This window comes from Microcebus murinus, chromosome 6 (genome assembly GCF_040939455.1).
Source record: "Microcebus murinus isolate Inina chromosome 6, M.murinus_Inina_mat1.0, whole genome shotgun sequence".
NCBI classification, from domain to species: Eukaryota; Metazoa; Chordata; class Mammalia; order Primates; family Cheirogaleidae; genus Microcebus; species Microcebus murinus.
This window is the reverse complement of record NC_134109.1, coordinates 35,508,821-35,522,948: the sequence shown is the minus strand read 5'-3', so window position 1 is coordinate 35,522,948 and position 14,128 is coordinate 35,508,821. Positions and strand designations below refer to the sequence as shown.

The window sequence follows — 14,128 nt, the reverse complement described above, 5'->3', positions numbered from 1 at the left end:
TATGATCATACCACAGCACTCTAGCCCAGGCAACCGAGTAACATCCTGTCTGAAGAAACAAAGAAGAATGTAATAATGCAGGTATGTAGAATTGATTATTTATTGATTTCTGAGAAGCTCACAGTTGTTCTATGTGCCATAAAATCATTGCACTATATTTAGAAAGCTATTATTTTTTTTGGTGATTGGAAACATGATATATTTCCTTTTGTGTATTACAGGATATAAAAATAAAAATTGCATTTCACAATTTCTAAATTCTAATGTAATCATTTAAAATTATTACTGGAGAATATTTACTCTACTGAAATATTACTAAATACAAATATTATATATTAAAAGGTTATTGTCATTACATATACTAGATTCTACTTAGTAAAGATAAATAGAATGAATTACTCCTTCACTTAGTCTACCACCATGAGACAATACACTCTTGAGGAATATATTCTGTGTAAATACTATTTCTTATTTTATATTTTTATTTATATATACATGTTTCATGTTTGCATTTAAAATTTTATATACTTAATATATTTGTTTGCATTTATACATTTATATATAGTTTATTAGATAGTAAGCTTAGGAAAGGTAAGGCTAGTATTATTATGTTCATTTTCATTATCTTCTATAGTATGTTACATGAACAAGCACACAAATATGTATTACAATGACCGGAAACCATTTAACTTATTCAATGGTGATTATGTGTCAGGGAAGTACAGCATTGAAGAAAACAGGCAAAAATCCCTGCCCTGTAAAGAGACAGAGCAAGGCCCTGTCTCTAAATAAATAAACAAATAAAATTTTAAGAAGGAAGAAGATTTTGAGTTAGACTAAAGAATTTGAGTAAAAACTACATTCTAGTGAGGGAAGACAGGTAGTAAACATAATAAATACATACAATATAAAGCCTACAATCTGGTGATGAGTGTAATGGAGAAAATAGAGCAGGAGAGTCGGATAAGGCATTAATGGAGGGGGAAGACTATTCAATTTTATATGGGAAGGTCAGAAGAGACCTCGAGGAAAGGGATTTTTGTCAGGCATAGTGGCTCAGGAATGTAATCCCAGCACTTTGGAAGGCTGAGGCAGGAGGATCGCTTGAGGCCAGGAGTTTGAGCCCAGCTTGGGCAACATAGGGAGACCCACCCGTACAAAAAATAAAATAATGGTATGCACCAGCTACTCAGGGGGCTGAGGCAGGAGGATCACTTGAGCCTAGGAGTTCTAGACTGCAGTGAGCTATGATCACACCATTGTGAGTGACAGAGCAAGGCCTGAGTGACAGAGCAAGGCCCTGTCTTTAAATAAACAAAATTTTAAAAAGGAAGAAGATTTTGAGTTAGGCTAAAGAATTTGAGTAAAAACTACAAGAGTGAGGGGCAAGCAATGCATCTATCTGGGGAGAGCATTGCAGGGAGAGGGCATAGCAAGCATGCATGCTCTGAGGCTGGAGCAGGCTGCATGCACAGGGAACAGCCAGGAGGACAGTGTCAGGAGACCGAGCAGCAGAAGAGCACAAAGAGAAGAGGCCAGAGAGAAGGTCGGGGCCTTCTAGGCTACCTTGACTTAGAGTGAAATGAGAAAAAGTCTTAGAGTGAAGGGGTGACTTTGCTTGCATTTAAAATGGCTCAGTCTGACTTTTATGTTTTGTCTTAGACCTTTCAGGCAACTGTAACAGAATACCATAAACCGAGTGGGTTATAAACAACAGAAATTTGTTTCTCACAGTTCTGGAGACAGGGAAGTCCAAGATCAAGGCATGCACCGATTTTGTATCTGGTGAGGGTCCCCTTCCTGGTTCATAGATGGCTGCCTTCTCTCTGCCAAGTAACAGATGATGGTGGCTTGGACCCTGGCAGTGGAATTGGAAAGCAGGGATCAGATGCTGGATATATTTTGAACAGAACTTAAGGGGAGTGAGAGAGAAGCATCAAGAATGGCTCCAAAGGCCGGGCGTGGTGGCTCACGCCTGAAATCCTAGCTCTCTGGGAGGCCAAGGTGGGTGGATTGCTCGAGGTCAGGAGTTTGAAACCAGCCTGAGCAAGAGTGAGACCCCGTCTCTACTATAAATAGAAAGAAATTAATTGGCCAACTAATGTATATAGAAAAAATTAGCCAGGCATGGTGGTGCATGCCTGTAGTCCCAGCTACTCGGGAAGCTGAGGCAGGAGGATCGCCTGAGCCCAGAAGTTTGAGGTTGCTGTGAGCTAGGCTGACGTCATGGCACTCACTCTAGCCTGGGCAACAAAGCGAGACTCTGTCTCAAAAAAAAAAAAAAAAAAAGAATGGGTCCAAGGTATTTGGGGCAGCACGAGAGGGGCGGCAGAGGGGCTGGCCCTAGGAAGGAGCTGGGACAGTCATTCTGTCCAGGGAAGCAGGAGGCACAGGACCTCAGAGTAGAAGGGCGCAGATGATGTAGAGGCGTAAATGTGGGGGAGGAAATTAATTACCTAGCAGGATAATAGAGGAGTTCTTTCCGTTTTCCAAATGTTCCCATATGCAATATTACATAGTTTCCCAAGATATTAAAAGAAACAATTCATTCCAACACAGGCTTGTGTGAGTAATGCAATGAGCAGTTTCAAAGCTTATTCTCTAAGCCTGCTCTAGGGACAGAAGCGACCTCTAGTGGTCCTTTTAGATGATTACTTTTTTCCTTTTCTTGCTTTTGAAAGTACAAAATAGGACTGTCCACATTTAATATTATTATTATTATTATTTTGAGACAGACTCTCACTTTGTTGCCCAGGCTAGAGTGAGTGCCGTGGCGTCAGCCCAGCTCACAGCAACCTCAATCTCCTGGGTTCAAGCAATCCTGCTGCCTCAGCCTCCCAAGTAGCTGGGACTACAGGCATGCGCCACCATACTTGGCTAATTTTTTGTATATATATTTTTAGTTGGTCAATTAATTTCTTTCTATTTTTAGGAGAGATGGGGTCTCGCTCAGGCTGGTTTCGAACTTCTGACCTTGAGTGATCCGCCCGCCTCGGCCTCCCAGGGTGCTAGGATTCACATTTAATATTATTTTTTAAAGAAACACGACTCACAGTTTAATTTAGAAAAGATTATCAGGCATTTGAGTAAAATAAACCCAAACCATCTGCAGTCCAAGCTGGAGTTGCTATTAATTATCATTACTAAGACTCTCTTCTCTAAATACATCATTTTCTGTGGTACCACCTGTATTTGTGTTCATTCTGCTTCTTGAATGAGTGGTTTTATTAAACCTGGAGGAGGGACAACTGGTGGACCATTGCTTATCCAAGGCTGAACAATCTTCTCGATGCTCCCAGAGAGTACAAACTCCTCACAGTTTTCACTACCAGTGTCACTTGATTTTTGGTTGTCACTGGGTTTCCTCTGCATTCTCTGGAATGCTCCCTCACCTTGGGTTAGTTAACTCATTTCTTCATAGAATTCTTTCCAGGCCTTCCAGACTACCCTTAGGTCTCCCCTGTTACGCAATCTCACAACGCCCTGTGCTTTCTGACTCATGCCATTTCCTCCAACTGTAATGAAAGTCAATTCTGTAATTCTTGTTTAATGTTTGTTTCTTCTGGTAAATCATGAAACCATCAGGGCAGAGACTGTGTCTGGCATCTTCACCACTGTCTCCGTAGCACTTAACTGAGTGCCAAGCACATACCCCGTGCTCAATAACCATTTATTAACTAAGCAGACACCATCCCGCAGGAGACTCTAGCTCCTATTATCTTGTGGATACCGATGCAGAGGAGACTGAATTTCGGTAATGACTTTCTATTTCTAGAATACAATTTGCAGTTGCTTAAGGTGCACCTGTGAGAGATGCAACACTTTGTTACAAAACTGTTCCAGCTATTCTTTCAATAGCACAATCTTTAGAATTCAAATGTCATATTTCGTAAGCAAAGAAACTCTTTTACCAGGAAGGCTGAATCCTTAGATATGACCCTAACTGTATCAGATTTTTTCCCTCTGGAAACAGAACTAAGGGAAAGACATATAAGGAGACCATTTCACATTGTGCAGCTATATCTATGATCCTAAAGCACATAACTCCACTTATTCCCAGATTTGGTGACATTCTGGTGCCTATAGGTTTTAATTTGGCAATAGTGCCACTAAGATGGGCATGCTGTTCACCCACCTGAGGCCTTTATGCCATCCCAGCCTCATCTTTGGAATCTTTCTGAGTGCTTCTAATTACCACCAGAGACTAAGAACAGGGGGATGGCCAGTTGTACATTATCACACTGGCCTACATTTCCTGGATCCAAAAAGTGTGATGTGGAATTGAGTGGGAACAGAGTGAAATGCTCTGAGCAGGAAGTACAGCTTGTCTCCAACTGTATCTGGAATGTCTGCTATTACTGTATTTTCTCCCCTCCCTTGCAAATAGTTTAACCTTTTAGTATTATAATTTTGGTATAGTACTTTCCATGCATGCCCTGAAAGAAATTCTCTTCTTCTTCTTCTTTTTTTTTTTTTGAGACAGAGTCTCACTTTGTTGGCCAGGTTAGAGTGAGTGCCTTGGTGTCAGCCTAGCTCACAGCAACCTCAAACTCCTGGGCTCAAGTGATCCTACTGCCTCAGCCTCCCAAGTGGTTGGGACTACAGGCATGCGCCACCATACCCAGCTAATTTTTTCTATATATATTAGTTGTCCAATTAATTTCTTTCTATTTATAGTAGAGATGGGGTCTCGCTCTTGCTCAGGCTGGTTTCGAACTCCTGACCTCGAATAATCCGCCCGCCTCGGCCTCCCAGAGTGCTAGGATTAGAAATTCTCTTCTATTGCTTGTCCAAAGGCAGCAAGATTTTCCTAAAGTCAGAACTCTAACATTGTTTTCATGGGGGTGTATGTGATGATTCAGTCTACTCGGTAAGAATGTCTTTTATTCTGGCTGGGTATGGTGGTGCATGCCTGTAGTCCCAGGTACTCTGGAGGCTGAGGTGGGAGGGAGGATCACTTGAGCCCAGTGATCAACTTCATCTCTAAAAAAAAGAAAGGAAGGAAGAAAGAAATTTTTTTTTTATTGTGAACACAGAGCAAATAACAGAATTAATACATGCGTAAATATGTATATTTGTGGCATGTCCTCTCAAGGTTGCTCTTTCTTCTTCGTGTTTTTTTTTTTTTTTTTTTTTTGAGACAGAGTCTCACTCTGTTGCTCTGGCTAGAGTGCCATAGCATCAGCCTAGCTCACAGCAACCTCAAACTCCTGGGCTCAAGCAATCCTACTGCCTCAGCCTCCCGAGTAGCTGGGACTACAGGCATGCACCACCATGCCCGGGTAATTTTTTCTATATATATTAGTTGGCCAATTAATTTCTTTCTATTTATAGTAGAGATGGGGTCTCGCTCTTGCTCAGGCTGGTTTTGAACTCCGTATCTTGAGCAATCCACCCACCTCCGCCTCCCAGAGTGCTAGGATTGCAGGCGTGAGCCACCGTGCCCGGCCTCTTCCTCATGTTTTTTTTTTGTTGTTGTTTGTTTGTTTTTTTGAGACAGAGTCTCACTCAGTTGCCCTGAGTAGAGTGCTGTGGCGTCTGCCTAGTTTACAGCAACCTCAAACTCCTGAGCTCAAAGGATCTTCCTGCCTTAGCCTCCCAAGTATCTGGGACTACAGGTGTGTGCCATGACTCCCAGCTAATTTTTCTATTTTTAGTAGAGATGGGTCTCACTCTTGCTCAGGCTAGTCTTGAACTTCTGAGCTCAAGCGATCCTTCTACCTTAGCCTCCCAGAGTGCTAGGATTACAGGCGTGAGCCACTGTGCCCCACCTTGTTTCTTCCTCTTGAAGAGCTCTTTCCTACATTGTTCATCTGGATGGCTCCTTGTCCTCCTTCAGGTCTTAGCTTAAACGTCTCTCAGAGAGGGTTGGCCTGACCGCCCAATCCAATTAGTCCCCTTTAGTCTCTCTCACAGACTCTGTTATTTTCCTTCATATCATTTATTACAAGTCTTCATATATTTACTGTGTTTATATATTCAATTTCCTTAGTATGTAAAGTTCCCATGGGCAGGGACCTTGTTTGTTTTGTTCACTTTTGTATTCCTAGGGCTTGGCCCTAGCACAATGCCTGACATGTAGATGTTCTACAATTATTTGCTGGCTAACTGCCTGAATATTTGTTTCACTTACACTTGTTCTTTCTACTGCATTTTAATTCTTGCTACTGCACTACAACCCCCAAGACGTAGGAGAAAGTTACATTGCTCTTTCCCTCCATCACTGATTACTGAGCGAGCAATTCTGCACATTTGTTGAGAGCGAAGCTGTCAAGTACTCAAAGGTGCACAAGACTTCTATTAATATTAGCATAGTGAAGCAATACGGAGAGCTGTCAGAAGCGCTTTCAAAGTTACACTCATTGGGCTCTTGGGCCCCTGAAACTGCAAACGACAGCATTACAATTAAATGAGAATTAGCAGAATGTCAAAGTTTTTCTTTTTTTAATTGCATAACAAACCGAGGCATCTTACGCCATCTCTCTGAAATGAAATTCAGATGTACACATCTTTGCGCTCCAGGAGCTGAGCTCTTGCAACAGCACCTCTTCCCAATAGGGGGTGGCAGCATCTCAGTAACTCACTCCCCGAAGACGTGTAGGTGGGAGGAGAGATTCGCGTTCAAAATCTTTTTGACTCTACCCGCTCCCCGTAGCGCCTTAGCCCGCTCGAGTTTCAATGCGCGTTGTTGCTTAACGAAGCTGAGTCCTACACTCCGCCCGCTGCTCTCCCGGTCATGGCTTCTCCGAGTTCCTTCACCTATTATTGCCCTCCATCTTCCTCCCCTGTCTGGTCAGAGCCGCTGTACAGTCTGAGGCCAGAGCACGCGCGGGAGCGGTTGCAAGACGACTCGGTGGAAACAGTCACGTCCATAGAACAGGTGAGGTGTGGCAGGACTAGGCGAGGTGCCCGCGCGGGGGCTTCTGGGAGCGGGAGTCCCGTCCGCAGGACCGCCCGGGCTCGGGACTCGCCGGGGAACTACAACTCCCGCAGTGCACCGCGGCGCTCCCGCTGGGAAGCCCTGGGCGCCCAGGCTGGGGCTTCGGAGAGCTGAGCGTTTGTAGGGCCAGGTCGGGGAGGGGTCGTTTCAAGGTTGGGTTTGGATGAGAAGATAGCACCCAGGTCCGCTCTGCCTTAGAGAGCGGGAACGGTCGTGTTCTGTGCCTAGAAGACAGAGGCAACCCCGGCGCATCAGACAGCCCACTTCACTCACCGGGACTTCGGGAGGTTCTGAGTCCCCAACCTGCTCTCAGTTCCGGGACAGATGGGGAGAGAGGGGCCAGACTGCAGTCATGCCATTTCACAGTCTGTTTATTTCTGATCTACAGTGCTAGGTTTGGGGCCTGCCTCGTGGGTGGGCATTTTGGTAGTAGTCATTTCAACACTAGTTATGTGTCCGACACGGTATTTCACGCTGGAAATGCAAGGAAGTAAAACAGCCCCTGACCGGACTGGGAAGCCTGGTTGGAGAAAACAAGCAGGAAAACAATACAGTTTGGAAAGTGCTCTAATAAAACTATGAATTTTGGAATACTTATCATTCACTGAGGCCTAAGTAGGATTGAACCTATCAGTTTGAAAAGTGTTTGGGGAGTGAGTAGTGAACTATAGTTTTGTTTTTCTTCCCATTCCCCAGTTGGAATTGTTCCCAAGGTAGTTATTGCAGAATTGTTTACCCATCTGGCGCAAGAAGTGGTTAGGATGATTCTTTTTAGCACTAACAAGTAAGCATCCGGCTACTTACTAAAATAAGATCTCTTAATAAGTGAGATCAGTCTCCAGGCTTAACCTTGGAGGGACCTGCTTTGTTTTTCATACCTGAAGTTGGAAGCCGCTCTTTAGGCAAAATTAATAGCAATAATTATTGTACAGTTATGTTTAAATATAAATTTATAACAAAAATAAGGGCTCTAATACCTGGTTATTCATGAAGTAGCAGAGAGACTATTTTAACTGAAATTTATACTTCATGGATTTTAAGGTGGCAGAGGAACTCCTTACCGTATGAATCTAGCTCCTCAGGTTGATTAGTCCACCACTGTGTCCTACAGAAGTCTGCAGAAGATTGCAAAGAAATCTCACATCAATGAAAAACCTACAGCATCTTCACAGTATTTCCTTCTGATGGATTGTTCAGTATATTCAGGTCAAGTCTTTTTCTTTTCTTTCTTTCTTTTTTTTTTTTTTTTTTTTTGAGACAGAGTCTCACTCTCACTCTGTTGCCCGGGCTAGAGTGCCAGCTAGAGTGCCGTGGCATCAGCCTAGCTCACAGCAACCTCAAACTCCTGGGCTCAAGCGATCCTCCTGCCTCAGCCTCCCAAGTAGCTGAGACTACAGGCATGTGCTACCATGCCCGGCTAATTTTTTTTATATATTTTTAGTTGTCCAGCTAATTTCTTTCTATTTTTAGTAGAGATGAAGGTCTTACTCTTGCTCAGGCTGGTCTCGAACTCCTGAGCTCAAACGATCCTCCTGCCTTGGCTTCCCAGGGTGCTAGGATTACAGGCGTGAACCACTGTGCCTGGCCTTGTCTTTTTCTTTTTATCTGACCGTCACCTTAGACTATGGGATCACCTTTTATGTAGTTAATTGAATTGACCCAGCAGATAAGCATATGAATAGGATTCTCATGGAGAAAAGGGAATCACAGGTTGGACTCTTAATTTAGAGCCTAAAACAAACTTCTACAGTTAGAGAGGCAAGTCAAAAACAGGAACATTATCAGGAGCTTTTCTGATATGCGTGTACTCTCTTTTTTTTTCCTCAGTAGAGTGCTGAAGTTTCCACATACTTAGTTCCTACCAGGAAAACACCAGCATTTATGTTGTAAGTTCCTACCCATAATGAGTGACACAAAAGTGGATACAACAAGGTTCTCATCTGGGAAAGGCCAGAGCCAGGAGTGGATATTCTGTTGTGAAATACTGGTATAATAGAGTAATTTTCAAATCTAGGCCCAGTGGTATGGTAGACAGCAGAGCATCTTATTAATGTTTCTTTTCCATGTCATTGTTATAGCTCACATTTTAAGAGCCTGGGACCAACAGGAAGATACTGTGGTATCTTGTTCTCATGGCTGCCTCACTATTTTAATTATCGCCTTAGTTAGTGGCCCCAACCTTTGTGGCACCAGGGACTGGTTTCCTGGAAGACAGTTTTTCCATGGAACTGGGATTGGGGCTGGGGGAGGTGGAGCTCTGGGGCCTGGTTCCTAACAGGGCCTGGACTAGTACCGGTCCACTGCCTGGAGGTTGGGGACTGCAGATCTTAGTGGTTGTTTATTGAGCCCCAGCTTAGTGCTAAATGCTCTCCATACATTGTATCATACAATTCTTATACATTTTATGGATGAGAAGACTGAGGCTTAGAGAAGTATCAGGTTGGGAGGATAATGATGGTACATTCATCAGAAATAACAACCTTGCTAGGAAGAATTGTTGACAGAGGATGCTACTCTTATTCTTTCGGTTTTGATTGATGCTTCTATTTACTGACAACTCAATTTTGTGCCTTTGCCAATAAGAACAAATACTTGTCACCTGCTTCCTATCTGATTATCAGGAGACTTTGTCAATCAATAATTTGATAATAGGAATTAAACCCATAAACAGTGGGAAAAAACCCTTAGCTATGGGTCCTTCTGCCATTCATTGATTTTCATTCCTTCAACAAATACTCGAATGCCTTCTATGTGTCAGGCATTGTTCTTGGTGCTCGGCATAAGTCAGTGAACAAAAGAGGCCAAGTCAATGTCTTTATGAAACTTTTGTTCTAGGCTAGGGGGGCAGTCAATTAAAAAAGAAAAAAATATCTATATGTATATAAAATGCTAATTAGAAGTGCTGTGGAAAAAGACAAAGCAGAAGAAAGGGGGTGGGGGTGCCAGGAATGGGTAGGGTGGGAGCAGGGGAGGTTTTCACATAGGTGATGAGGGAAAACCTTTGATGAGACCACACTTGATCTGAGACCTGAAGTAGGGAGCAAGCCATGCGTGGACCTGGCAGAAGAGTATTTTGGGCAGAGTAAGCAGCAAGCCCTGAGGCAGGAGTATGCCTGGTGAGCACAGAGGTTAGCAAACAAGAGAGTAGGAGATGGGCTCAGATTATGTAGGGCCGAATCAGCCCTTGGAAGTACTTTAAAATACCTCGATTGAGATGGGGAGCTATTGGCTGGATACCTTCCATTCACTGCCCCTGATTCATTTGACACTTTTCCACCCAGCTCTGTAGATGTGTCCCAGGAGGTGCCCTGCACTGACAGGCTCCCTTGCCTTATGGCTGCTGGTGTATTTGGCCTTGGGAAGTATTGCTAGGGGGTGAGAGAGAGGGAGAAGAATGCTATTGGTGTATTTCTTCTCTCCCGCTGGAGTTTCCTACCAGGTGCCGCCTCTGTGGAGCCCTTTGTCTCTCTCTCCACTCTTCTTCTCACTTTTAGGTATAGGAGGAGTCAGATAGCCCTGAGTTACCAGCTCCAGATACTGCACTTTACCTTGTGGTTTCTCTATACCCGCTCTCACCTTTGTAAATAGTCACTTTATAAACTCCCCTCAAATCACCCACTTTGTGCCATCTGTTTCCTGCTAGACTCAGACTTATGCATGATCAGAGGGTTTTCAGCAAAGAGTGACATAATCTGACTAGCATTTTAATAGGCTCATTGAGGTTACTGTCAGGAGTAGAATGTGGAGAGTTGAGGATGGATGCAGGGAAGCCAGTTCGGAGGCTATTCCAGTATCTGAGTGAGATATGAGGGTGGCTTAACTGACAGTGACAGTAGTGGAGGAATGAGCAGCTTCTGGATATTTTTTGAAGGTCTCTACCTTGATAAGCTGTTTTGCTGATGGATTTGATGCAAGAAGGGCCTTTTATGACACTAGAAAGCAAGATGTGGTTGCACTGTTAGTGCCTTCCTTCCTTGTTGTGCCATCTGGAGTCACCCCATTGCAAACACTGTGATTCAGGCCAGTAGGTTAATACTGGTAGTCTCAGAGGTAGCAGGCTTGCCAAAAACAGTTGTTTACAAAAGATGCTGTTCCTGCTTTTCATTTCTTTTGAGACAGTCTCTGTTGCTCTGGGTAGAGTGCTGTGGTGTCATCATAGCTCGCTGCATGCAACCTCAAACTTCTGGGCTCAAGCGATCCTCTTGCCTCAGCCTCCCGAGTAGCTGGGACTACAGGTGCGTGCCACAATGCTGGCTAGTTTTTCTATTTTTAGTAGAGATGAGATCTCACTCTTGCTCAGGTTGGTCTTGAACTCCTGAGCTCTCAAGCAATCCTTTGTCCTCGGCCTCCCAGAGTACTAGGATTACAGGTATGAGCCACCTCGCCCAGCCCTGCTTTTCTTTTAGTTTGCCCTTCAACAGGGGCAGAAGCATCCTCCACTTGAAATGATGTCTTTAGACAGCATTCAGTCAAATGGCAGTGAACTCTAGGGGAAATATAAAAGAATCATTAGTCTTGTTCCCTGCCCTCAAAATTCTTTTCTCTTAGAAAAAGAATATGCCTGAAGCATTCAGGGTGCTAAATTGTGCCAGCATTGCATGAGGATTTCTGGAAGGGGAAGAGCCATCTGTGTGGCCAAGGTGTCAGGGTGACTTCATGGAGAACCGGGAACCGGGGTGGGGCTGTGAAGAGTAGAGGTAGGGGCAGCCGTTCCAGGAGGAGGAGCATCGTGAGGGAGGATGCAGGCTTCCGTGGGGACAGTGAGGAAGACAGCTTACCAGCAGTAGAGGGAGCAGGTTGGGTGTGAGCTGGGTGGGAGGGCCTGTCAGGTTGGTGAGAGGCAGGCTGGCTGCTGGCTTCTGTGTGGGCAGTGGGCCACCACAGAGCCTGAGGAGGGACTGGCAGCGTTCCTGGAAAGAATCCTGGCCCCCTGTTGACTTGCTTCCATAGTTACAGGCTCTGAAAGATTAGTAAATGGAGATAGAACAAATCACTAAATATGATCAAACTTCCCAGTTTCTTATGCCTCTGGTAGAAGGAATTAGAGCTCCCCTTGATTAAGTAGTGGTCAGTAGGCTAGGTTTGTGAACCAATTTTACTTTATTGAAATTTAGCATATACCATATTGCCCAACTCTAAGGTAATCCCAAATATCAAAATTTCCCCATAAAAAAGTCCAAAAAAAAGTTTTTCAGTCAAGTTGAAAATACATTTACTTTTAGGTATGTAGGTGAACAAAGCAAATGCCTACTTAGAAAATTTATGTTTAGATTTAGGTACATATACCTATTTAAAATCACATACTTTATAAAATAACACTAATTTTGAAATATTCATTTTCTTCCTCTTGTTATTCATAAAATGTTTTATTCAAACTCTTTACATGCATCTTTGATTTTAGTATTTTTAGCATTGTTGGAACTGCTTTTTGAGTCAGCCAATGTTATTCTAGACCACATGTTCAGTTCTTTGAGATTCATCTTTTTTTTGTATATAAGATGTTATCATTGAACATTTTTTCCCAAGTTACAAGTATCCACTTGCATAACATTAGAATTATTTTTTACAATATGTCCAGTTGGTGTATAGTTTTGATCACTACAACTTAGCCACTTTATTACTTTTTAAAATGATCTTTAAAAGACTGGCTTATAATGGCAGTTTACACATGGAAGTGTGAGTTCAAATCCTCAGGAATAATGACTAAATTGTGTTTGTCTTCTTTTTTGCTGATACCACTAGCCAAAGTGGCCCAAATTAGACCTTGACCAAGGTTGTTTTAGGCTATCATGTCAACCTCTACTGGTACTTTGTATTCAAAATAAAGAAATTGAAAGAACTTCCCACAGAAAGAGGTACTTTGTACGTATTTGAGTATGATGTATGGGATTTTTTTTTTTTTTGGAAGAATCTTACTTTATGTTAACATTTAACATATTAATGCTTTTTTTTTTTTTTTTTTTTTACTTCGGCTTCTGCAATAGCATGAATTTCAGGCAGCAAATCTGCTTTCTGGAACAGTTCTCCTCTGGGAGAGAAGGGGAGATGTAGGAAGAAGGGAAGTGATAGTGCTATGAAAGTTGGTGCATCATGAGATTGGCTTTAGATAGAAACTGAGAGAAAGTACCAGATGCACTAGTTGGTTTTTAACCACTCATTGGAGAATGTAAATTATTCTGTGCTTCTATTGATTGCATTTCTAGAAAAACTCCATGAGCTATCTTTTAAACAGAGCTGTCGAGAATGCAGGCAGATGGTTAGTTCTTTATTTATTGCCATGGCACCTAAGTCTTGGAGCCTTTAGCATAGTCACTTCATCGCTGGCCCCTAGAGTCTAACACAATCTATCATTGAAAAACACAAACTAACACACACATTTAGTCATGTGTCACTTTATGACATGGGGACATGTTCTGAGAAATGTGATTCTGTTTTTGTGTGAACATCATACAGTGCACTTACACAACCTTAGATGGTATTGCCATCTACACAAATCTACATGGTATAGCCTACAATACATCTATATATGGTATGGCCTTTTGCTCCTAGGCTACACGCCTGCACTGAATACTATAGGCAGTTGTAACACAATGTATTTGTGTATCTAAACATGTCTAAATGTAGAAAAGGTACAGTAAACATACAGTATAAAAGATAAAAATGGGCCGGGCGCGGTGGCTCACGCCTGTAATCCTAGCACTCTGGGAGGCCGAGGCGGGCGGATTGCTCGAGGTTGGGAGTTCGAAACCATCCTGAGCGAGACCCCGTCTCTACTAAAAATAGAAAGAAATTAATTGACCAACTAAAAATATATATACATAAAAAAACTAGCCGGGCATGGTGGCACATGCCTGTAGTCCCAGCTACTTGGGAGGCTGAGGCAGGAGGATCGTTTGAGCCCAGGAGTTTGAGGTTGCTGTGAGCTAGGCTGACGCCATGGCACTCACTCTAGCCTGGGCAACAAAAGTGAGACTCTGTCTCAAAAAACAATAAAAAAAAAAAAAAAAAAAAAAAAAAAAAAAAAAAAAAAAAAAAGATAAAAATGGTACACCTGTATAGGGCACTATCATGAATGGAGCTTGCAGGACTGGAAGTTGCTCTGTGAGTCAGTGAGTGAGTGGTGAGTGAATGTGAAGGCCTAGCACACTGCTGTACACTACTGTAGAATATAATCACTGTACACTTATG

The 14,128-nt window shown here is 42.9% G+C and overlaps 1 protein-coding gene across 1 annotated transcript in view; it reads left to right on the top strand.

The window, feature by feature from the left end:
• The first annotated feature begins 6,410 nt into the window (after nucleotides 1-6,410).
• The window catches only part of FNTB (farnesyltransferase, CAAX box, subunit beta), a 61,314-nt gene continuing 53,596 nt past the window's right edge, over nucleotides 6,411-14,128 (top strand). Inside the window, exon 1 of the mRNA XM_012777725.2 lies at nucleotides 6,411-6,880. Coding sequence (XP_012633179.1) covers nucleotides 6,737-6,880 — 144 coding nt within the window. The 5' untranslated portion in view covers nucleotides 6,411-6,736. The remainder of the gene's footprint in view (nucleotides 6,881-14,128) is intronic.